The 23375-nt window shown below is 36.2% G+C and overlaps 1 protein-coding gene across 4 annotated transcripts in view; it reads left to right on the top strand.

The window, feature by feature from the left end:
- TMTC3 (transmembrane O-mannosyltransferase targeting cadherins 3) overlaps positions 1–23076 on the top strand; it is a 56346-nt gene extending 33270 nt beyond the window's left edge. For all 4 annotated transcript variants that reach the window (XM_080612564.1, XM_080612561.1, XM_080612560.1 and 1 more), the window contains 3 exons: positions 14236–14302; positions 21755–21821; positions 23062–23076. In XM_080612564.1, the coding sequence (XP_080468690.1) occupies positions 14236–14282 (47 nt within the window). In that variant the 3' untranslated portion in view covers positions 14283–14302; positions 21755–21821; positions 23062–23076. The remainder of the gene's footprint in view (positions 1–14235; positions 14303–21754; positions 21822–23061) is intronic.
- Positions 23077–23375: the final 299 nt, after the last annotated feature.

Genomic DNA, 23375 nt, shown 5'->3' with positions numbered 1-23375 from the left:
TGCTGTAGTTGCTGAAGAAACGTGAAGAGATGTCTTCTATCATCTTTGCATACATACACAAATTGTTCAAACTTAAATGTACAGCTGCAATAAGCAATGCGTTATACACATTTGTGCATAAAATTTCAGTGCAGACTCATTAATTTGTCAGATTAATTTTTTGATCTTTTGCAGGTGAGTATATGCATAAAGAGATAAATACATGTAAGCATAAGGATTAGTTATATATGCATGCATATGGTTAGCACAACTGGCTGCTTATGGGTAGCACAGTTGCAAAAGGACAATGTGTGCAATTGTAGATTAATCTTACAGAAATTTTTTGTCTGTTTTGCACATGAGACATCCTAGGACTTAATTTTCTAAGTATTTCAAGTATTCTTTATTTTCTAAGTATTTAGTCTTTGCATCACAACCAGTTAAAACCATGATAGTTCAGATCTGATTTCCTTAGTCTTTTTAGTGTGTTGATGTTTATTAGCTCAGTTAAGGAAATAGTGAGGTATTCTCATTTTCCTACAGATGGACATGGACCAAGTGTCAGAGATTGGAGCCACAAAGGATTCAGTGATACAGGAATTCTTTTCAGTGTACAGTGCAGTTTGTACCTTGATTAGGCAATACTGGAAGAGATGCAGTACAGACTTCATCCAGAGCCCAGGGGTGAACATATAGGAAGATTGCTGTGGGTGGAGAATTTCATATAAAGAAAACCAAGAAAATATGCAACATGTGCTGCCAGAACCTTTAACTGAAGGAAATAGGAAGCTTTAGATTTCTGTTCAGTTGTGGAGGCTTACTGAATGGCACCTTCTTTTGGCACATGACAACAATTCCAGCATATTTGAAAGGAAATATAAATGCTCAAATATTAAGTAAGTGGGTCTTGGCTTCAACCTGTGAAATAATACCTGTGTGGCTACAGGGACTTATCATCCAGCTCCCCATTCCCCACTGTCTCTGGCATGAAGCAATGAGGCTTAGAAGCTCCTGCTCTGAAAGGGACACAGTTTTGTTCTGTGCCCATGGAATGAGAAAGATGCATGTGTTCTTTGTTTTCAGGGAAGTATGCTTACTGAGTGGATTTGAATTTCTGACAACAGTATGTTTTATTACATGGTGTTTGTTCACCACTGGTAGCTGAAGCATATGCCTGAAGCATAGTCAACCTCATGTTTCCCATGGGACTTCAGAGCAAAGTGCTGACCTGCAAGAAATGTCAATTTTCTAATAGGGAAGTGCTCTCTCAAAGCAAAAGCTGCTTGAAACATTTTGGCACTATACATGCAGGTTGTCCAGTGCAGCATCTCAGCAGCTTTCCCTTCCACACAGCTGCTGGGCATTCCAAGGCTAAGGGGCGCTGAGAGCAGATCTTCAAGTGTAGTTCAGCCACCTGCCACTTGGATGTCAGACGAGGCCTTTGCAAGATCTGGCTGTGCTTTGTTAGCTATAAAGCTGCGTGCATACCTTCTTCGAGGGTATAGAGCTGTGGGCTGAACATGCAGGCTTTTGTTCCTTCCTGAAGTTTCCTTTAGAGAGACTCAATGAAGATCAAAACAATTCTGGGAAGTCAGTAGCCCGCCCCAGGCTCTTGGAAACTTTGCATTCCACAAAAGAATGAGGAAGAGTACAAGTTTGGGTGAGAGTACGTGACTGGGTTTTTCCTTGCCAAGGCTCGGTAATCCACCTCTGCCTGGCAAAATGTCTGGAACTGCAGCAGAACATGCTTCTCCTGGAAAGTCCTGCTTCAGCTGCTGCCATGTAGCCAAAATTATGCTTCGACTTCCAGCCTAGGAATCCTGCTTTGAATAGACAGCTTAAAAATGAAAGACACCTCTCCTTCCACCTGTCCTTCACCTCACTTCCTCTCTATACAAAACTAACACTGCTCATATAGTGTTTCAACTGATCGAGAAGATTCTGTCCCCTAAACCTCCAACATAGATTACAAAAAGGTAAGATATTCCTGCCTGGAATCAAAATAACATAGCTTATTGTGTTACATATGTTATTATGCTACATTTATTTTGTTTTTTAAATAATCCTAGGTAGATACCACATTATTTTTATAGCACTCAGTGTCTGGTAGTGCAGCTAGGATACTTTGAAAACTTAAAAACTGCTTTCTGCAGTCTAGTATTTAGAGCTTATCAACAAACCAGTGGTTGTGCTTGCAGGATATATCTGGTTTTTGCAAACAGCCAGAAGAAATTCTGTGCACACATCAACAAACAAAAAGCAATGATGAAAAAATGAAACAAAACACAAAAAACCCCAAACCAAAGCAAAAAAAATGCCTCAGAACTTTCTGCATGATTACCCTGGGATGGGAACAATGTAATAAGCTATACAACTTTCTTGGGCTAGGAAATGTTTCCAGAAAAACACCTTTAACCTTCCCTGGCACAGTGTCATATGTTCAAAGATTGCTAGAAAAGATGGGACTTTATAGATACCATATACTTTGGACTAAGAAGTTTTGTTTGAATAAAACATTATCATGTTAATACTCCAGTTAGATGCCACATCTTTACTAGCATGAGAAATACACTAACAAAAAAAGAGTAAAAAGGCCCTGTTCAGCTGGTGTCTTCACTGGTGCTTGCAGAACTGTAAATGTCTGCTGTTAAATGTCCCCACAGAGGCACTCACTTTCTTTACAGTTTGTTTAGAGGTAACATGCTTGCTTGGGGAGGCTCAGCCTTTTTCAGATGTGGACAGAAAGAAAGAAACAAAATGCTTGGGTTTATGGGGCTTTGTGTGCCAGACTACACTTTGGCATTGAGGAAAAATGTATACATACTCACCAAAATTTTAGTTACTGGTAGGTCAGTGTAGCAGACAAATTGGTGTATTTGATATAATTTTGGAAGGTGGTACAACTTGCAAGCTTTATATGAGGTATTAAACTCTCTGTATTTTTTTTACTCTGTAACTGTTAGGAATGTGAAATGTTGAAGGATTCCAAGTAGAACAGAAGTGAACATTAGAATAAAGCATGTCGTTCAGATTTCCTGCACCTATTCAGCATATATGTTTGCTCCTTACATGTAATTATCAGGGTATTGTCTTTTTAAACACACAGCAAGGTATTTTTAATTATATGTGTATTCATCCCTGCACAATGAGAGTAGGTGGAGGAGGAAAATACAACAATTGCAGGATGTCTTACCAAAAGTAGAAGTCATAAATCTTGATTTTTAAAATAACGTCTTGAACGTGCACTCACCTTTATTTCATTTGCAGTTATTAATCCAGTCCTACACTTTCTTTGTATGTGATTGTCTTCAGAGTGTGATGCTGTAGATGGTGCGCGTGAGGGAAGCCAAGTTATAAGAAATGTTAAGTGCTATTGAAATGCAGTAAGATGAAAGGCATGTAATAACTGCTGTGCTCTGTAGTTATGCAAAAATATGGTAAGTATTTTTCAGTTTAAAAACTCAAAGACAACAATTGATAAAAGAAGTTTAAAAGGAGTTTCAGAACAGCCTTTCTAGCCCCTTGAACAAGTTTTTTTATATATCTGGAATGCTGGATTTTCTTCAGCTCTTAAACATTTATTATGTTTCTAGTATAAATAGCTACCAACAAAGATATAGAGGCAGTGAAAGCTATGCAAAAACCTAAAACTTGTGAAATTCAAGTACTTTGCAGAAGCATGAAAGAAGGTGATTGGGGAGTATTTCTTTAGATGTCTTTATAAGAGAGGGTTTGCATGAAGTTAAAGTAAGAGATACAATGATGAGAATTACTTGGATGAGTCATACCATATTTCTGACCCTCACTTGGGTGAATATAGTCAAGATTTTAGTGCAAATATTTAGGTTTAAGTTGACCTATGCAGGAATATTCCTTCGGATGTTTTTAAAGATACTGAAAAGAACCAATTTGCTAGAATATTCATGAAAGGCAAAAATAAGAAAAATTATATAATGTAACAATAAACATTATGGTAATATATAATAATATATGCCTACTATGTAGTAATATAATAATAAAATATTACTTAATGATGTAACATAATATAATAATATATAATAAACATACTTAAGTTTTTGGAGTAATTTCCTTCTAATTAATATACATGAAAATATATATATGAACACAAATATATGTATTGCACGAGGATAAAAATAACACCAAAATTATGAAAAGTAAGAAATTAAAATGATGCAGAAGGATTTTCCAATTATTTGCACTGTTTTATCTTGTGATAAAAATAACAAAAGAAACCTCTTTTCATTAACTTCCTTTAGTGTTTGGTTATCTTATTGCGTGCAAGTCCTTTTTCCTTAAAGAACAGCTTTTATGGTTTTTTGAATACTATGTTCAGTTTTGTCCCCTCACTACAAGAGAGACACAGAGGTGCTGGAGCAGGTCTAGAGAAGGGCACTAAAGCTGGTGAAGTGTCTCAAGCACAAGTCCTGTGAGGAGATGCTGAGGGAGCTGGGGTTGTTTAGTCTGGAGAAGGCTCAGGGGGGACTTTATTGGTCCCTACAACTCCTGAAAAGAGGTTGTAGTGAAGTGGAGATCAGTCTCCCAAATAAGAAGCAATAAGACAAGAGGTAACGGCCTCAAGCTGCGCCAGGGGAGGTTTAGATTGTATATGAGGAACAATTTCTTCACCAAGAGGGTGCTCAAGTATTGGAACAGGGTGCTCAGGGCAGTGGTGGAATCACCGTCCCTGGAAGTGTTCAAAAACTGTGCAGATGAGGCCCTCACTGACATGGTTTAGTGGCGGTCTAGGCAGTCCTGGGGTAATGGTTGGACTTGATGATCTTAGAAGTCTTTTCAACTTAGCTGATTCTACGATTATGATTCTATTTAATTATGAGTACAAAATTGGCAGATGATCCATCAGTTAGCAAGCATGAAGCATATTGTGACTGCAGAAAAAACCCCCGAACATTTTAAACAGAAAGCAGCTGAAATTCAAGAAGACATTTAGGGGTTTTGGTTTAAAAATTAATAACAAAATAACAAACACTGTTATCTCAGGCTGTCTAGTGTCTGGGTGTCCTAAGAGCCTCCCAGCTGATGACAAAAATACAGCAAACTTAAATTCATCAATTAGCATCTCAACTTCAGAGTTTAAAAACCATTTCATATGGTTGTTTTTATTAGTATATTGTTCCTTCTTCAGCTCTAAATGAAATGGTATAAACGGATAGAAGGTAAGACTGAATTCCAGTAGCACAGTCTCTGTATTTCGTGATTACCTTTAGGTTCTCTTTCCTTTGTTCTCTTGTGTTCTTTTGTTTCTCTAGTAGTGGTCCTCTCTCACACTGCCAGTGTTCCAGGACAAAAGGTTGTAAAAAGGAAAAAAGAATAAGGAAAGGAGCTGAAAGTTTTAAAGTCCTTATATATGTATTATTGGCAACCATCTTCAATATTCTGCTTTTTGCTTTTGATTTAAATAAATTTATATGTATATATATAAATCAGATATGTAAATCTTTGCTAAAGAACTTTTACACAATTATTTCAACATTGGCTGGGATGAGTGCTCATTTTGCTTTATTATTGAAATCTATTATTGCTGTTTGGAAAAACAATGAAGAAAAATACCTACAGGCAGTGGTGAGCAAGTTACTGCTTCAGGTTATTAACTAGTACGGAGCAGTGGCATAAATTACACAAATGATCACTAAGTGCAGAGACTTACATAAATCTGTAGAGTTGTGTGATACGCAAAGCACCATGTAACTGAATTTTGCTGTTGTTATCTTGTGATTTGGTTTATTTATTGCTCGGGATCTAGCAGGGTTTTGAGAAGGTAGAAGTTTCTGTTTGCAGGGGCAGGAACTGTTCAGACTGTTGTTCATCTGCTGTCCATTATCACTTCAGAGGTGAAGGCTGTTATTTTTGTCCTTGACATCCTAGTAAGTATCTTAGTAAAAGGAGGAGCAGGCAGTAGATTCAACAAGCTAAACGTGAACTAGATTTCAAGATGATGATTTTATCAGTTTTGATATAATCAAAAGCTGATCTATGGATAAAGGATGGCATTAGCTAGTATTGTTCTGTATTTCTGTCCTGCATTTAACTATTTACAGGTAGTCTCCTTTGTAGTCCTAGTAACTTCTTTGGTATGTTTTAGGCCATTCACAATATAAATCTTTAGCAACAATCCAGCCCATGTTCTCCATGTGGCAGGATAAATTGCAGTGCTCTGAATAACACCACTGGAAGATGCGGCTTCTGACCTGAGAAGCTTATCATCATGGAAGTATCTGATGATCTAATCCGGGAAATAAATAAAAATGGCATTTCCATTATATATTGGGGACTCGAAATAAAGCATGTAGGGTCTTAGAAAGCTTCTTAATTCTACTGAAACACAATGACCTTCATGATACTGTTTTTTAACATCTTTCCAGGCCTGTGGTTTTCTTGTTCAGAATTTATTGCTTTAAATGTTACTGTCAAATCCCATACTCACAAATTTTTAATTTTAATTCAGGATGATCTTGCATACATCTTGAAGAGCCTGGATGTCGAATTGCACCAAATAGTGAAAATGCAGTGAAGGCAATGTTTGGGATATTGCAGATCCATGTCTGGGTTGTGTGGGGTGGGGAATCATCCAAGATTTTTGAACACAAAACCACAAAGATGCAACCAGTGTGTCAAGACATATTTACTCAACACATTACTGGGTGCTTGAGTGTATACTACAGCAATACCACTTCCAAATTGCTTTTCATTTCTCTTTTTCAAAGCATTCACTTTCAGAGACTGCAAGTGGGTTACATAAAATATGGTCTAATTTGGTGTGGCCTCTCCCAGAAGGAATTTTGCCCAAGGTGGTGGAGGGCTGTAGCATATGATGTGTGAAGAGAGGCTGAAGAAGCTGATTTCATTTTCCTTAAAGAAGACTACACTAAAGGGGCTTCTTAACTCCAGTCTTCAGCTCTCTGTAGGTATTTGCACAGAAGCTGGAGCCAGATTCTCCTTGGTGGTGCACAGAGAAAGCCAACGGGTACAAACTGCACAAGGGGAAATTCTAATTAAATGCAGAAAATAATTCTTCTCAGCATTCCCATTTGCAGATGATCACACTATTCAGAAACATGTCATCTCCTTGGTGTATTGCTTGCTTCAGTCTCCTCAGCAGTCAAGTCCCTGTAAGTAACAGGACTGTACTGGTCAACCCCATCAGCAGAATTGGAGCAAGTTATTTTGGCGTGACAGATACTGTTTGGGCTAGCTCCAGGCATACATATTAGAATTCAAAAGGTACAGAGAAGGAAAGCAGCAACTAAATTTGTGCAAAGGCAAGACAGATGTCATGCATTACTTATGTAAGGGTTTTCCAGGGTAGAAGAGATCCTGGGAAGACTTACGCAATTTACAGTAAAAGTGAACAGGAAATGACTTTATTTGTCCTAATACCAGATGAGGGACTAAAATAATTGAAAACTGTTTTGGTAAAAAGAATGTCTTTGCAGAATACATAATTAAATTTTATAGTTCATTGCAAGATGTGGTTGCTGAGGTATAAACGATCCCAAGAATCAAATAGCTGTAAAATACCATTAAACACAAGGGAATAGATGTAACTGCTGGTTTAGGAAGGTTGTTTTGGAAGAACTTCCAAAACCTTGTAGGATATACCAGGAGAAAAACACTATGTACTTGCACAATTCTTAAACCTGTTCCTGAACTCTTGCCCGAAGCATTTGGCAGCAGGCATAGTCAGAGACTCCACAGTAAGCTAAATGGACTTTTGGTCTGACCCATGCCATAGCAAATATTATTCTTAACTTCAAAATCATTAGAGAAAAAAATTTTTGATTGGAGTAACATAGAATAAACAATTATCTATTGTACCCCCAGTTTTGGATATATAAACAGAGATTAAGATCTTGTCTGTAATGGTTTTGGACAGACAAATTTTATGGGATCTTCAACTTTGCAGATACAGACTAGAGAACAAATGCTAAGAATATGGTAAGGCCTAGATATTTGTGCACATTCTTTCCAGCAAGTTATTAGTTAGATAGGTTGTGAACCTGCAAAAAATGATATTGATTAAAATGAGCTTTGATAAGTAGTGAGGTATTTGAGAGGATCTGGCTGTAAAAAAGCAAACAAACAAACAATGCCCCAACAAAACCCAAAAAACAGTTTTATGGGGAAAAATGGTAAAAATAGATTTATTGAAAATTAAATGGAAAAAATAAGTAGGCCTGTTATTCAAGTTCGGTTTTGCAAAGGGCATATTTTTCGACACAGATGTACTCAGGCAATTAAATAAATACAGAGAAAGGTTGAGTTAAAATGCCATGAAATTTATGTAGATTGAGATACAATATTTTACAGTTGATTTAGCAGATGAAGATAACACTTGATACCATCTTTCTGAAATTCAGCTCTGGAGAAACTAATAATTAAATTACAAATCACAAGAGTTAATGGAATTATTGGGCAGTGCATAAAAGCTATCCAAAAGAGAAAGAGCTACAGGCAGCCCTGCAATGTCTGGTAGCACAGTAGTTACTAGAAGAACTTGGCACTGAACTTGTTTAACATTGTCAGTAATGGCCCTTGTAGAAATACAGTAAAAATATTGATTGTATCTTTTGACAATATAAATCTGCAAGCATTGCCAATACAGGGTAGGGCATTGTATAAAAATCACTTGTTAGGACTGGATTAGTAGAAATAGGGTAAAATCCAATAATAGATAATATGAGGTGATGAACCCTGGTACTAGTGTCAAACTTCTGTTGAAAAACAGAAGTTTGCCAAGAATGGAGGTGGAAATGCAATCAGCTGTCCTATATAACAGCAGGATTATAAATTACTAAAGTCTTGTAGCCAGAAAATGAGATGACTGTTGAAAAGGTAATGCCAGTAGATATAGAGATGTTCCTCCTACAAAAGGATGCTCATCTGGAAAACTCAATTTTGATTACCTATGTTCAGGATAAATAAATTAAAACTAAAACAATCACACTAAATCTGTGATGGGTGAACAAGAAAAGCTAGAGCTTTTTATCTGAGGCTAAACAAGTCAGCAGGGCATGTGGTTATCAAGATATTTACTAGTAGGATAAAGACTGGAAGAAAAATTACCATTTAGGCTAAAAGCCAATGTTTGTACAAGAACAAAAAAGGGAGAAAACAATTATAAATAGCTCAGGCTGGAAATGAGGCAAAAGGCCAAGTCTGTATTTTGGGACTATCCTTAAAGCGCAGGGGGTGGTGTGTGGGAGTGGAGGTGGGAGGGGGATAAGGTAGTTATTTTTAAGCTTAGGCTAGGAATAGTTTCAAAAGTGAATGCGTTAGATCTTAATAAAGAACAAAATTTTGTGATCTGGGAGGCTCATTCTAATTTTGTGCTTCTTTAAGGAAGCCCTCTGAGCTAAGAAATTATAGGAATTTCCATCCCATCTTCATTTATTTTAGAGCATATGTTTAAATTGGAGGTACTCCTGTGAAGATAACAATGCTTATTTCAAACTGATGTATTTTGCATGCGAAATCTTTCTGCACGGAACAATTATAGAATCATAGAATGCTTAGGAAAGGATCTTGAGGTCATCTAGTTCCAACCACCCTGCCATAGGCAGGGACACCTCACACTAAACCATGTCACCCAAGGCTTTGTTCAACCTGGCCTTGAACACTGCTGGGGATGGAGCATTCACAACTTCCCTGGGCAACCCATTCCAGTGCCTCACCACCCTTACAGTAAAGAATTTCTTCCTTATATCTAACCAGAACTTCCCCTGTTTAAGTTTGAACCCATTACCCCTTGTCCTATCACTACAGTTCCTAATGAAGAGTCATTCCCCAGCATCCTTATAGGCCCCCTTCAGATACTGGAAGGCTGCTATGAGGTCTCCATGCAGCCTTCTCTTCTCCAGGCTGAACAGCCACAACTTTCTCAGCCTGTCTTCATACGGGAGGTGCTCCAGTCCTCTGATCATCCTCGTGGCCCTCCTCTGGACTTGTTCCAACAGTTCCATGTCCTTTTCATGTTGAGGACACCAGAACTGTACTCAAAACTCCAAGAAAGAGAAACATGCCTTAAAATGTAGCCCCTGTGCAGTCTGAGGCAGTCTCAAATCAAGAGGCTAGCTTTAGACCCAAAACTTCTGCATACAAAGCAAACCTCAATGACTCAATGTCCGACTGGAGATCAGTAATGAGTGGTGTCCCTCAGGGGTCCGTGTTGGGACCGATCTTGTTCAACATCTTTGTCGGTGACATGGACAGTGGGATTGAGTGCGCCCTCAGCAAGTTTGCCGATGACACCAAGCTGTGTGGTTCGGTTGATATGCTGGAGGGAAGGAATGCCATCCAGAGGGACCTCGACACGCTTGTGAGGTGGGCTGATGCCAACCTTATGAAGTTTAACCATGACAAGTGTGAGGTCCTGCACCTGGGTAGGAGCAATCCCAGGCACAGCTACAAGTTGGGCAGAGAAGAGATTCAGGGAGGAGAAGAGACTCAGAGCATCTCTGTGGAGAAGGTCTTGGGAAAATGAAGAAAGATGAGAAAATGAACATGAGCAGGCTTCAATGTGTGCTTGTAGCCCAGAAAGCCAAGTGTATCCTGGGCTGCATCAAGAGAAGCGTGACCAGCAGGTCGAAGGAGGTGATCCTGCCTGTCTACTCTGCTCTCGTGAGACCTCACTTGGAGTATTGTGTACAGTTCTGGTGTTCTCAATATAAAAAAGACATGGAGCTGTTAGAAGGATGCAGGTCCTCAGTAAAACCCTTTTTACAGGGTTACCTACATCTACCTACAAGAAGCTTTCCTTGTGTGCACAAGACTCACTTCCAGAGCATGCTAAGTGCTTCTGCTTGTCAAGATCTCATGGGGTTTAGCTTCTATCACTGCAATGCACATAATTCAAAGTTATTAAGGCACTGAAGTACTCATTTCTCAGCCTTCAGTAAATGGGCATACTTGAGCTTGTGTTCCTGTGGAAAATTACTCCCTTTCCCATTCTTAAAATGTATTGGAATGATCCATCCATACCAATCTGTTATTACAAGTTTGCTTTATATGCAGAAGTTTTGGGTCTAAAACTAGCCTCTTGAGACTGCCCTCAGACTGCACAGGGGCTACATTTTAAGGCATGCTTCTCACACTCTCCTCTTCAGAATATTCTGTTGAGAGCAATAGGGATTTAGCTTAGATCTTCATTAGGACCCTAGCTGTTAGGGGTTGGGGGATTTCCCCTGACACTGAACCCATTCACATTACATCTGAGAACTTGCATTGTATTTCATGCTGCTTTATCTCAATTTTATTGAAAATGATAGTTTTGTTGCTTTTATTTAATTCTTTCCTGTATTCACAGAGAAAAGCTTGTTCATGTGGATTTTTTTTTTTTTTTTCTGGCTGGACTGATTTCTTTTGTAAAGAAAAAAAAAATTTTAAGCAATCTAACAGCTGACTACAAGACTTTGCCTTTTAAGTATCAGAATTCTGATCTGCAACAACTAAGTGCTTAATTATTCTGTTTTGAACTCAGACCTCAGATATGTCTCATATGAGGAAAGAATCTTGATTAGATTTATCCCAAGTATAGGATGGATCACTCATTCAATCATTCATTACATGTGCTGGCAACTGACTGGCAGTGTTCGGATGTATTGGTGCTCTCCTACCTCAGCAAATCTAGTTTAAAGCTGCCTTGACCAGCCTGGCAAGTCTCCTAGCAAAACAGCTCTTCCCCTTCTTTGTCAGACTAGCCCCATCAGCCTCCAGTAGACCTGGCCTCAGATATTGAGTCCCATGGTCTAAGTAACCAAACCCCTGAATATGGCACCACCTCTTTAACCTTTGTTAGCCTCTATTAACCTGACAAATCTGCCTGGCCTCTTCAAGGTCTTCCTCTTTGACCTGGAAGATAAAAAAAAAAAAAAATTGTGTATGAAAGTTTTCTGGCTGTTTTACCACTTTGTTGCTCATACATTTCAGTGAGTTTCTTAAGAGAATTGGTGTGTGTGTGTGTTATTTTTTCATAGCACTGTTAAATTACCTTTTTTCTCTGTTTTCTGCATTCTTTTAAGGCAAAAAGTACATTGGACCAGATCCTTCAGGAGAAGGTTCTCGAAATCTTCAGAAGGATTTCTAGTGGCCACATGGATATGCTAGTATATGACTGAAGTAGGAAATTATCTGTTAATGTGTGTTAGAAAGTTATGGACTTTTTTGCAATGTACTACTTACACCCCAATAATTGTTTGTGCCCACATTTTAATTCCAGAGTAAATGAAAGTAATATAACATGTGCTTAAAGTGACAGTTTCCAATCAAATCATGCCTTGCAGATTCATAACCTGCCTTTTTTTCACAATGAGAGAATGAGCCATGTAACCTGTCCTAAGTTTTGTAACAGTATTTATTTCTCAACCTACCATGTTACTCAAATTAGTAATAAAATAGACTACAAAAAATATTATCATAGGATTTGAGTAGAGTAACTGTTGTGCAAGAGATGACTTTAAGTGGATTTTTTTACAGCTAATGTAGATTTTTCACTGTATTCCCTATGCAAATAGCATTTCTAAAAATGATTTCTTAAGATATAATTACAGATACTCTCACGATATCTGATGTTTTCCCTATGTAAACAAATGGAAAACGTTCAAAATTGAAATTGTGTTTCTGTTCATACTTTGGTTGCTTTTGAGTAATTATAGTTGGAAACAATACCATGCAAATAGAACCACTCCTTTAATGATAGGAAGTTTTACATAGATTTTCAGGTAACTTGTGTAAGTATAAAACACTAAGTGAAATCAAATGAGGAAGCAAATTGTGTGGGATCTGGAGCAAAAGGACTTGAAAGGATATGAGGTCCTGGGGTTAAATCTCTTTCATAACTCTCACATGCATATAAACTGTTCTGCTGTTAAATCATACTCTTTGTTTGGAATTTTTAATCTCTAATGAGTTTTGCACATGAAGACACATTATTCCCAGAGAAGCTCGAATGGGTTTATAACAATCTGACTATGCAAATACTTATAAGTTAGAGGCAGCAATGAATTAATATCAGTTCAAAATAAAAATCCTAATAGAAGTTTAAATTTGGTATGAGATTTAAAAATAATTGTATTTGTAGTATATATGGAAGATAAGGTGATGGAGGGAATATAATTTTGACAAACCTAGTCATAAATTCTGTAGACATAAGCTTCAGCAAGTGGGATCTTTGATGACAGCAATATATAAAAAGGAGAATAGCTGTAAAACCTTTAATACTATTTTATATAGTTTTCTGTGTTTGTAGAAACACATCTCAGAAATAAATAGACTGAGAATCTGAGGAATACTTTCCAAAGAGATCTGAAATATGACTCCCGAGAATGTGTTGATTCATAATTTGTTACAGTTAGCCTGTTAATAATTAATCCTGCTAATACTATGTATTTCAGAACTATGCAAAAAATTAAGCTCTTCAAGAGTATCTTTATAATCCCTGTGTTTATTTAACCTTACTGTGGATTCAACATTTATTCTGCATTTGTAGAGGTCAGCACTTCTGATTGTATACCAGAATAGCTTTTATAATAGGTTTTTAAGACAAACACTACACTTCTTTTGGATGATCAGAAGCAAACAGTGAAGATGTAGCCCTTGGTTTTCTTTCTTATTGCAGTTTTACATGAACAAAATAAAAATTCTTAACTTTTAACGTCAAACATGTTAAAAATTTAGCATGATATATTGCACTTCATGAAAATATCTGGTGAATTCTTTTGCAGTCAACTTCTCCTTGGTATGTTGGCTGGTGAACAAAATGAAGTTCAAATTATCATTTTATGCTGAGCAAAGCTGAATTCCATGTGCATATTGTGTATGTAATTTGCATTGCAGATTTTGATACTTGTACAAAAAAGATGAATTTGTTATGACTTTTGCCTTTAGTGAATCTTGGGAGATAGAATTTTTCTACTCACAGTGAACTTAAGGGACAATTACGGTAATTCCATAAAAATCTCTGCTTTTTCTCTATTGACATCTGTTGCCGTTGGTGACATTAGCTTCTGCAGCTTCTAAGCCTTCAAATATTTTGGCTACATCGATGTTTTATTTCTAATTTTATTTCCCCCTATTCTGTAATTCTTTTAAGTTAAATTCAGAAAAGGGTATATATTTCTGTCTACAAGAGCTCTGCTATACTCATGGTCTTTTACTGCCTGACAGTATTACTTAAAACAATCTGACAAACAGTAATTATGTCATTTATCCTTCCTTTTTCAGGACATGCAACACAGTCAAGAAGCTTGCTCTGGAAGCACTGGTGTTAATTTTTAATGTCAACAAGCTGGTATGTTTAAAAAAAACCCTGAAATGCAATTGTATAAGTAAGTCTTGTCTTCATATCAGGTCATACCTTCTAGAGGAATTTACACCAGGGTTTCAGGTCATCTGAACAAATATATTCCCTTAATTAAATAGACTGAGAACCTATCTTCCCCTATGACAATTGCCTTGTGACACAGGAGCAGAATTATTTGTCCTTTTTAAGTGTTCTGTACCTGTGGGCTATAGAAAAAGAATGATGAACCCCTGCATATTGCTGATGTTTTGTTTTGGGTTATTTTAATGGGAATCTGGTATGGGAGGTAGGTGGTAGATCTGATTTGTGTTGAACCTGTGAAGTGATGTGCTGGTAAGGTGTCTAAGCAATGAAATTTTCTAGCCTAAATGTATCAGACAGGTGTCATTTGATGAGTAATCAAAGCCCGCAGTCCACCTGAATGAGGCAGAATTTGGTGGCTAAATGTTACTGCCAGTGAGTATATTTGAGATTTAGTGTCAGCAGTTAGACAGTTGTCTGTCTAAACTTCTCATTAAGATAGGGCTTTTTCCTCAAGCTTCTGTAAAAACAAAGAGCACACACCTACATGTGCATCTGCCACGCTTGTAACCTGTTCAGTCATGCGTGAGATATTGAACAGCTGGACAGGTTCAGGCACATGAGCCGTTTCCTGCATCCAATAAAATGCTCAAGTCTAAACTTGAGTATGCATTTTGCTGTCTTTAGGGACCTCTCTGATTTGTGAGAATGGGACTGAACTGTTAACTAAAGCATATTAAAATGGCAATGGGAACCTTTCGAAATTATTTCCCTTGTTATCTATGTTGCTTCTTTACTGCTGAGTCCAGTTTTAGACCAACATTTTTAGTTTCTTCACTGGCTGTATCAGGTCAGCACATTTTCTTTTTTGGTGGTAGCGATGTAGGTGTATGTCTCAGAGAACAGAAGCTATGCATGTACTTTAAAGGCAGATTGTAAAATACTCTGCTTAAAACCCAAGGCACTGATGTTCTTACTGTATGAGTGCTGTCATGCAAGTGGTAGATGATATACATAGGAAAATAAATGAATAAAAATAAATCATCTCAATTATAACAAATACTCCCATTGTACAAGACAATGTTTTTTATAGATTGTTTAAAAATTACTCCCATGCTTCAGAAAATTTATGTTTAAAATGAAAGTTAAAGGGACATAAGAAAATTATGATATTCCTAAGAGTCATGTTTGAAGGGATTTGACAGCAAAATGGTAATAAATATTCCTAAGTAAAGCATCATAGAAAAAGACAATTTCTAGAGCTTTATTGTGTTTTGTTCAAATGAACTGTTGATAGTTCAGTTAATCTGGGGGGCTGTCAATCCAGGAGTCTCACTGAGATAGGGAGAATCTGCTAAGATTTTTAGTGGATGCGCAGCACGTTCAGAAAAGTTGCATTGCTGGAGGCAGTGTGGCCACCAATCTTGTAACGACTTGGTAACTGACTTTGTGAATAACCTTGTAAATGACCTTGTAAATGTGATCATTTTAGGAGATTTGCTAGTTCTCTTAGCAGTGAAGTAGCCAAGAACATGCAGTGAAGAGAGTCAGGCCCAAATCTTTCAATTTATGGGAAAGTACTTTCAGAAAGTAAACAAATTCTGTCAAAGCAGAATCCTAATTTTCAGGGGATTTATATGTTTATTAGAAATACCAGGTGTGAATATCTTTTTCCTTGGCTGAAAGATAGCAGTTAGTCATAATCCAAATTCTAAAGGTGCATAGTTTCATGGCAGACATGCTACCTTCTCAGTCTTATTTAGTAAAACACGATTGCTGAAAAATCGCTGAATTGAACAAAAAGTAGCTAAACAATTAACATTAAGGATGATTTATTAACTTCCAGTACAGGAAAAAGCAAAGCAATATTTTCTACAGCTGTGATTTTGTATTAGAAAAATGAAGTCAAAAATACAGTAAAGGTTATTCCCATTACAGTTTTGAAAACTGAAAAATATTGGAGACTATTATCTGTGCATAACTATGGTCCCAAAAGACCTTCCGTCTTGGATGAGACCATGGAAAAAGAAGAATAACAAATCTCTGGTTTTGCTTTCTGATTTCTAATTTACTATACTACACAATCTTAGCTCATGTACTTTCAGCTTTGAGATCTGTTTTCATTAGCAAACTAAAAGCAGTAGGAAAATAACTGAAAGAAACAAAGAAGCCGTGATACAGTACCAAAAGTCAACCTTTAGTTTAATGGGGCCTCTGGAACATGCTAACTGTACTCAGTCTTACTTTTAGTGATACAGAATTCAAGTAAGTGCTATTAAGGTATATCACTTTAAATTTTCTATTAATAATTTTTTTAATGAGACTGAAGCTAGCTTTTAATGCGACAAGATTTTTAATTGCTGCACTTAGGCAAGACTTGCTATAGGTTATGGAGAATTATACTTCAGTCTTCTCTTATTTGCAGCAGATCAAATTAATTCTTGTTTTGACAACCCAATCCTTAATCTTTGTTGGAAGATCTCTGTAAAGTGGATATTCATAACATGGCATAAAAGTAATAAGTAAGATGTTGGTGGTTCGATTTTTTTAGTGTTCACATTTATTTGCATTTATTTAGACTTATTTCTTTTTTTTTTTTTTTCCCCAGTAATAAGTGACCTATTCTTAAGAGGCATGTGTAGCTTATTTGTCTTTTCGTTGCATGCCTTAATGCTGTGTAGGTGAGAACGTTCCTTGCCCTGCTCCTGGTAGTCCCAACTCCCAAACTATTTTCAGAAAATATTTTTAGCAGACCAGCTGTCACTGCTTCTTTTTTAATTTTTTTTTTTTTTTTTTCCCACAGCCTGCCTTTTTTTTTTCCCCCGCTTTTTTTCTTTAAGCTATGGATTTGTACTAATTTGGGGAACAAAATTACCTGGTGCTTACCATCGAAATGCTTCTTTTTATACCACAGTCTGATAACTGATAGCAAACCCTGAGAGCCATATGTAGTGCATATAGATGACTTTTGTAGAAGAGAACATGGCTCATACTGCACTTTTACAGTAAACACTCATTTCATGACAGTATTTGTTTTGATTCAGCTTCCAATAGATGTGAAATTCCAAGTTTTGCAGATGAGACTAATTTCTTTATTGACAAATACTTAGCTTTTGAGTCACTATGGACCGTGTATATCTACCCTCTTTGAGTAGAATTTCAGAAATGATAGAACATTAGTTTCATTCTTCAAAAGGTTTTGCTATATGAATTTGAAAAATATCCATTTCTTTGCTATACTCATCCTATCTCAGCTTTTGGATAGAACAACCTTTAATTTTAACTAACTATAATTTCAGCACACTTTTGCAAGTGGATCCAAATCTTACTTGAGCAAATGCACAACTTTGTTTTCAGACCTTGCTTTTTCTACAGATTCTGTGTGTGTTATACTTCATTTAATTCTGCCTCTGTCTTAAATGTTCTGTTCTGATTAGTCTTCCAGAAGTACTTTTCAAACTTTTTTAACTCTTATTTATTATAATGTGTTTGGTTGTTGGGCACTGAAGAACTGAAGTATATCAAACATCAAAAGTCATCCAGATGGATTTCCATTCTGTTTTCTGGAATAAGGTGAACTTCCAGCACAGGCCATTACACCAAATGGTGTACTTGCTATTGATGTTAAACAGAATCAGAACATGGTATTTACATTTATTATAATGCATTTCCTAATGTTCTGCAAACAGAATGTGTACTGATTAAAATACTGATCAGAATGTTTAACTGAAAAGCTGCTCTGAAATTAATACCAGTAGCAGTAACTATGCATTTCAGCATTTCATCTTTTTAGCTTCTGTGGTATGTACATACATCAGCTCTTTCTCACTGATCTAAAAAGTGCAGACAGAGTTTAGACAACTCTCTCAATGCCATCCATTGTATACCTAGTCTTGCTAGAATTCTAAACTGCCTGATTTTTCTGGGCATTTTTCTCATGGTGCTGTTAACCATGGCAAGTTTCCTATACAAGGTAATTATTTTTCTTAGGGGAAAAAAAAGACATTCTTTGTAAAATATTCACAGCAAGAGGCCAGCAGATGTAATTTTCTGATATCGGAAGATAACGTTCAAAACAAAAAAAAGTTGAAACAGGTTGTTATGAATTCAGTGTTCCACATTCATCTACTGTGAAGCATACAAACACAAATCCTCAATCAAGTGCCAAACTGTGTTAAATATTGGTCAGATGTTAGTTTAAGACGCTAGCTTTGAGGTTATGTTTCAAGGATTATGTCTATCCACAAGGTATAAAAAAGAGCAAATCTCTAATTTTCCCCAGGCTCAGCTGGGTACAGATGCAGGCTGTTTTGGTAACTTGCTTTGCCCTGCTTTGGCCCATCTGTGGACATCCCCTTTCAAGCTATTTTCTAACCTGTCATGGCCTTTTCCTTTTCACCAATAAACTTAAATTTTAGCCCTGCAAGATTTAAAACATTAGGACCTGCAAATAGAAGGAACAGAAGTGATAGGGAAAAAATATCTACCTTTTCTGCCAGCATTGTTCTACTTGTCCTGCAAGAAAGTTTTATGGTGACTCATGGTGAGTCGCTTGGTTGGTACATTCACTTATCACAAAGTCAAACAGTGTTGGCTTCCAAGGAAAGCTTCAGCATTTCATATTTAGCAATCATTGGAGCAGAGATTAGAAATCACATTTGATTCATACCTCTTAATGCAGTGCATTAATACCAAATTGTGTTAACACTGTTAGGATAAATTAGTTTCTAAGAAATTTCAAGGGAAAATGATATTAAATTTACAACCTGATTTCTCAAAATCTGATATTCTAAAAGGCTCTGGAGTTTATCTGATTCTTAGATGGATCACTGGGGAGTGTTTATTTTAGCGAATTATGAATTAAGCTTGCAATAAATGCAAAAATAGTACCCTGCAAATAGTTCTAACAAGAGCTACTTCTTGTAGGCCATAATTTAAGAAGGTATGTAGGAACTTGCATTAACCAAGCACGTAAACAGTTATATTAACTTCAGGAAGTCTACAGATATGCTCAATACAGGGCAAATACTGATCTCAGGGACATCCAAGAAATATGATACAAAATTGAAGGCAGGCTGAAAAATTATAATTTCAAGTTCTTGTTTCTAAGATTCCAATTTGCTGTCTATGTTTTTATTGAAATTCTAAAGTGAAACTCTGAAATTCCAAAACCTTTACTGGAACTATAGAATGAGGTTTCAGATGGCATTAACTTCAGGTTGATCATTTGAATTCAGTTGGTTTTGGCTTGTTTGTCAAAAGCTTTTTGATTGTCTCAAAATAATGTCTAGCACTCTGCAAGCATAATCTATAGTTTGCCAACAAAAAGAATGTCAGATCCAATTACACCACTGCATCAGTGCTATATTTTATTTTTTCTGAACACAGTTGATCATCTCTGTGAATTTAATTATTAAAATCACTGAAAACCAGATGTCCGTATATCTACTCACATATTTGATTGTGTCTTTTTGCATATCTGAGATATATCTGTTTTATAGTAAGTATGCTAAATAAAAAAAAAAAATATTTGGCTGGAACTCCTTATTCTGTATGACTTCCCAAATGAAGAGGGATTTTTTAGGAATTTTTAAATAACCATGTTTGAAATCATTAAGGATTTGTGAATTAGAGAGTCATAGAAAGTGTTCTCTAAAGACTCCTGAGACAGTAACTAGTTTAGTCCTTTTTTCCTAAGGCAGAATCAATAACATATAAGCTGTTGACAGCAGTTTTTCAAATCCTCACTTAAAAATGCACGGTAGTTGGGTTATACATCCCCCCTTGGTTATCTATTGTGATGCTTAATTGACTTTATAAACAGATCAATCATAAGGAAAGCTGCCTGTTACTCTTGCAGCAGCTTAACTGACTACTCAGATTCAGGGTGGTTTGGAGTGGACAAAGAGAGCAGTTCAGTCTCCTCCACTTCCTTGGTGTCTGAAGAAAGGGAGGAAGGTGCATCCAGATGGGAAGCAATGGCTGTTAGGTGCACATCTGCAGGAGGCTGGAAATGAGGACCTGAGCCGAGGGCTCTCTGGCTGTGTCACGAAGCTGAGCCCTGATCCCTGTGTGGTTTGGAACAGCAGCCAGTGCTGTCTGTGCAGATCGTCCTGCCTCCTGTGGGGATATAGCCACAACTGCAGCACAAGACAGCTAGGCCAGTGGCTGGCACTGTGGCTGCATAATGTTGCTTCAAATTAATTTTGTTTACTAAGAAAATGGGGGAACTTCAGTACTTCCTCATGTTGAGTCCCTAAATTCTCACAGGAGACTTTTGTGCATACAACAAACTTCCACAGCAGATTGACAACAGACCTGAGACTGTTTTGCACTACATGTTAATTATGCGGTACATGGTGTTTTCCTTTTATTTTTAAAGAATGAAAGATAAATTTTGTTTTTCCAAGTTTTGAAATAAAAAATGTGTTTTAATTTTCTGGTCTTAAACACTGTACTAAATAGAGCTACAAAGATTCTTATTTTGGGGGTGCCGGAATTTAATTTTTCCTTTCATTTTCTGTGTGTTTCACCTTCTTACCTGCTGGCCCCTCTGCAAAGGTTGATGAGTTGGTGTGTTGGGAAAAGAAGAAATAGGAGGGATCTCATCAGAACTGTACCTGAAGATCTTGTTTAAACAAATCCTATGCTGTAAATTAATAATATTTTTTAAAAGCGGAGTATATATGTTTTTCTCAAAAGTGTTTTGTCTAATTTAAAACACTAGAACTGCTTACAGCGTGGACTTCACTCTCTTGGCCATATAAAAGATATATCACAGAATCACAGAATATATATATATGATTTATATAGGATGTATATATGTATATACGATTTTTATCAGGAGCTACACTCTGACATAATCATTTTCACTTGACAAAATGACACAAAAGGAATCACAGATGCCAGCGCAGACGAGAGGAAGGGAAAAGACTTTAAATTGTTCTTTCACATTCAAATGCTGGCTTGCTGGATATTATGAGAACAGAATAAAAGAAAGTAGGATGAAAATATGAAGGAAGAGATATGAAAGAAATTCTTTTCAGAATCTTGACTAATTATTACCAAAACAAATCACTTAAAAATTATTAAAAAAACCCCAAGACCACTTTACTTATTATTGGTTCATTTTGTAAGGAAGTGCAATAACTATTATTCTTGATATTGCTAAATTCTTCTCTCTTGCATTTAGAGGTCTTTACTAAGTTTTTTTGAAACACAGGACATTTGCTTTATAATACTGAATGTTTCGTAATGGAGAATCATCACAGTTCATTTGTTTGTTTATTTTCCAGAGGAAAATTTAATTAATATTATTTTTTTAAATAAGTATTCAAGGATTATTGAAGACCAAAGGCAATATGATCATAGAAAAAAACTTCATAAGTTTAGAGGTGTTTCTTTGTTTTTTTCATTTAGGTGTTACTGTGAGAGATTATACAGAGGAACAGATGGATGAAGTCACCTAGCCAAGGCTGAGTCAAAGGTAGACTGCAAAGCCCTGTGCTAATGATTTCTTTATCTTTTCTCCTTCAAAAATATTTAATTTTCTAATGACCATTACATCAGCATTACAATTTGAGTCTTTTGTTACAAAACCTTAATTAGATTGACTTAATATTAAACTATTTAATATTTTCAGTTAACCTGTAGTTAGTTGTTGTACTGGTTTATAATTTGGCTATTGGGTCTGGCTGTAAATAAAACTAAGGCTCTGCTTCACTCACCAAAAGTAAAATACTCAACAGCATAGACTTTTTTTTTTTTTTTTTGTATAATGATATTAGTAATAAGTAGTAGTACTATTATTTCAAATGTGATTGTGATTTTCTTTCAGAAAAAGCTTTATCTAGAAGCCATTTTAATATTGTTCCATTACTGTCAATATGAGAGAAATGGTATTTTTAGGGAATGGAAAATAGAGTAATTGCAGAAATCGAAGAATGCCTAATGGTTTCTCCTTTAAAGAACAAATTTCTTCATATGGGACAACTGAAATGAAAGTATACCTTTCATGTGAAAATTAATCCAACTAATTTAGAAAGTATGACTTATATTTTGTAAATCCATACAGATGTATTAAAGTGTTATACGCAAACAGTTACACAGACAAGTGTGTGTATGTTATGTTAGATGTAATAGCATGGCAACAAGCAAATCAAAAGTGCCTAAATGAAATACAGGTTTCAGTATTTGCAGAAGTTAATTAAAATCTTGGCAAGATTTTTCTTTGATGTTCTATACCTAATTGTTTTTAAAAATGGATATTTTGATAAACTTCCTAGAATTGTGTCTGGCATCTTTAAAGACACAGTTAGTTTAGTCAGTACCTTGTTCTCTGTTCTAAAAGTTAACATCGCCTTTGTTGTTTAAACACAAAACATGTTGCTATTGTCACTACCAATTTCAATTTTAGCTGTTCTGAGAATGAAAACATTTTGAATTCTAGGACAAGTAGGACTTCCATGTCTGACTCCATCAAAGAATCATCTTTACCTTATGTTTTATCCACCTATATGCACCTTTGTTCATATATCATTATTAGGTTGCAAAGGGATGCTCTTAAAATCTAGCAGATATCAGAAATAAACTTACCTCTGCAATATTATGACAGCTCCCATGTGTACTTCTCAGTTTTTAATTATAATTTTAACCTTTAATCCAAAGATGTGTTTACAGTTATATTTACAAATATTTCTTAATGCTTTCCATAACCATTCACTCAGACATGAAAAGACGGAACTGAAACAGAAGATGTAATAGAAGGTGTAATCGGCTGAGTTAGAATTTATCTGGGATGTTCAAGTTAAGTCACATTATTTATTTCGTACTTTAAGCATATACTTGAAGTATTCCTCTAGAACATTATTCCATTTGTAAAGAGCTTGAGCTAACTAAGGACTAGTTCAAGAAAGAAAATCATAGCATATGTATAATTCTCTTGAGTAAAAGCTTTTCTCCTTGTGAAGCTAGGATTTAGATAGAAATATGTATGTGCATATTCATGTGTGTGTGTGTACATGTATGTTTGTGAACTGCA

The sequence above is a fragment of the Psittacula echo genome, assembly GCF_963264785.1.
Source record: "Psittacula echo genome assembly, chromosome: 1".
Classification (NCBI taxonomy): domain Eukaryota; kingdom Metazoa; phylum Chordata; class Aves; order Psittaciformes; family Psittacidae; genus Psittacula; species Psittacula echo.
This window is presented reverse-complemented; position numbering and strand designations above follow the sequence as displayed.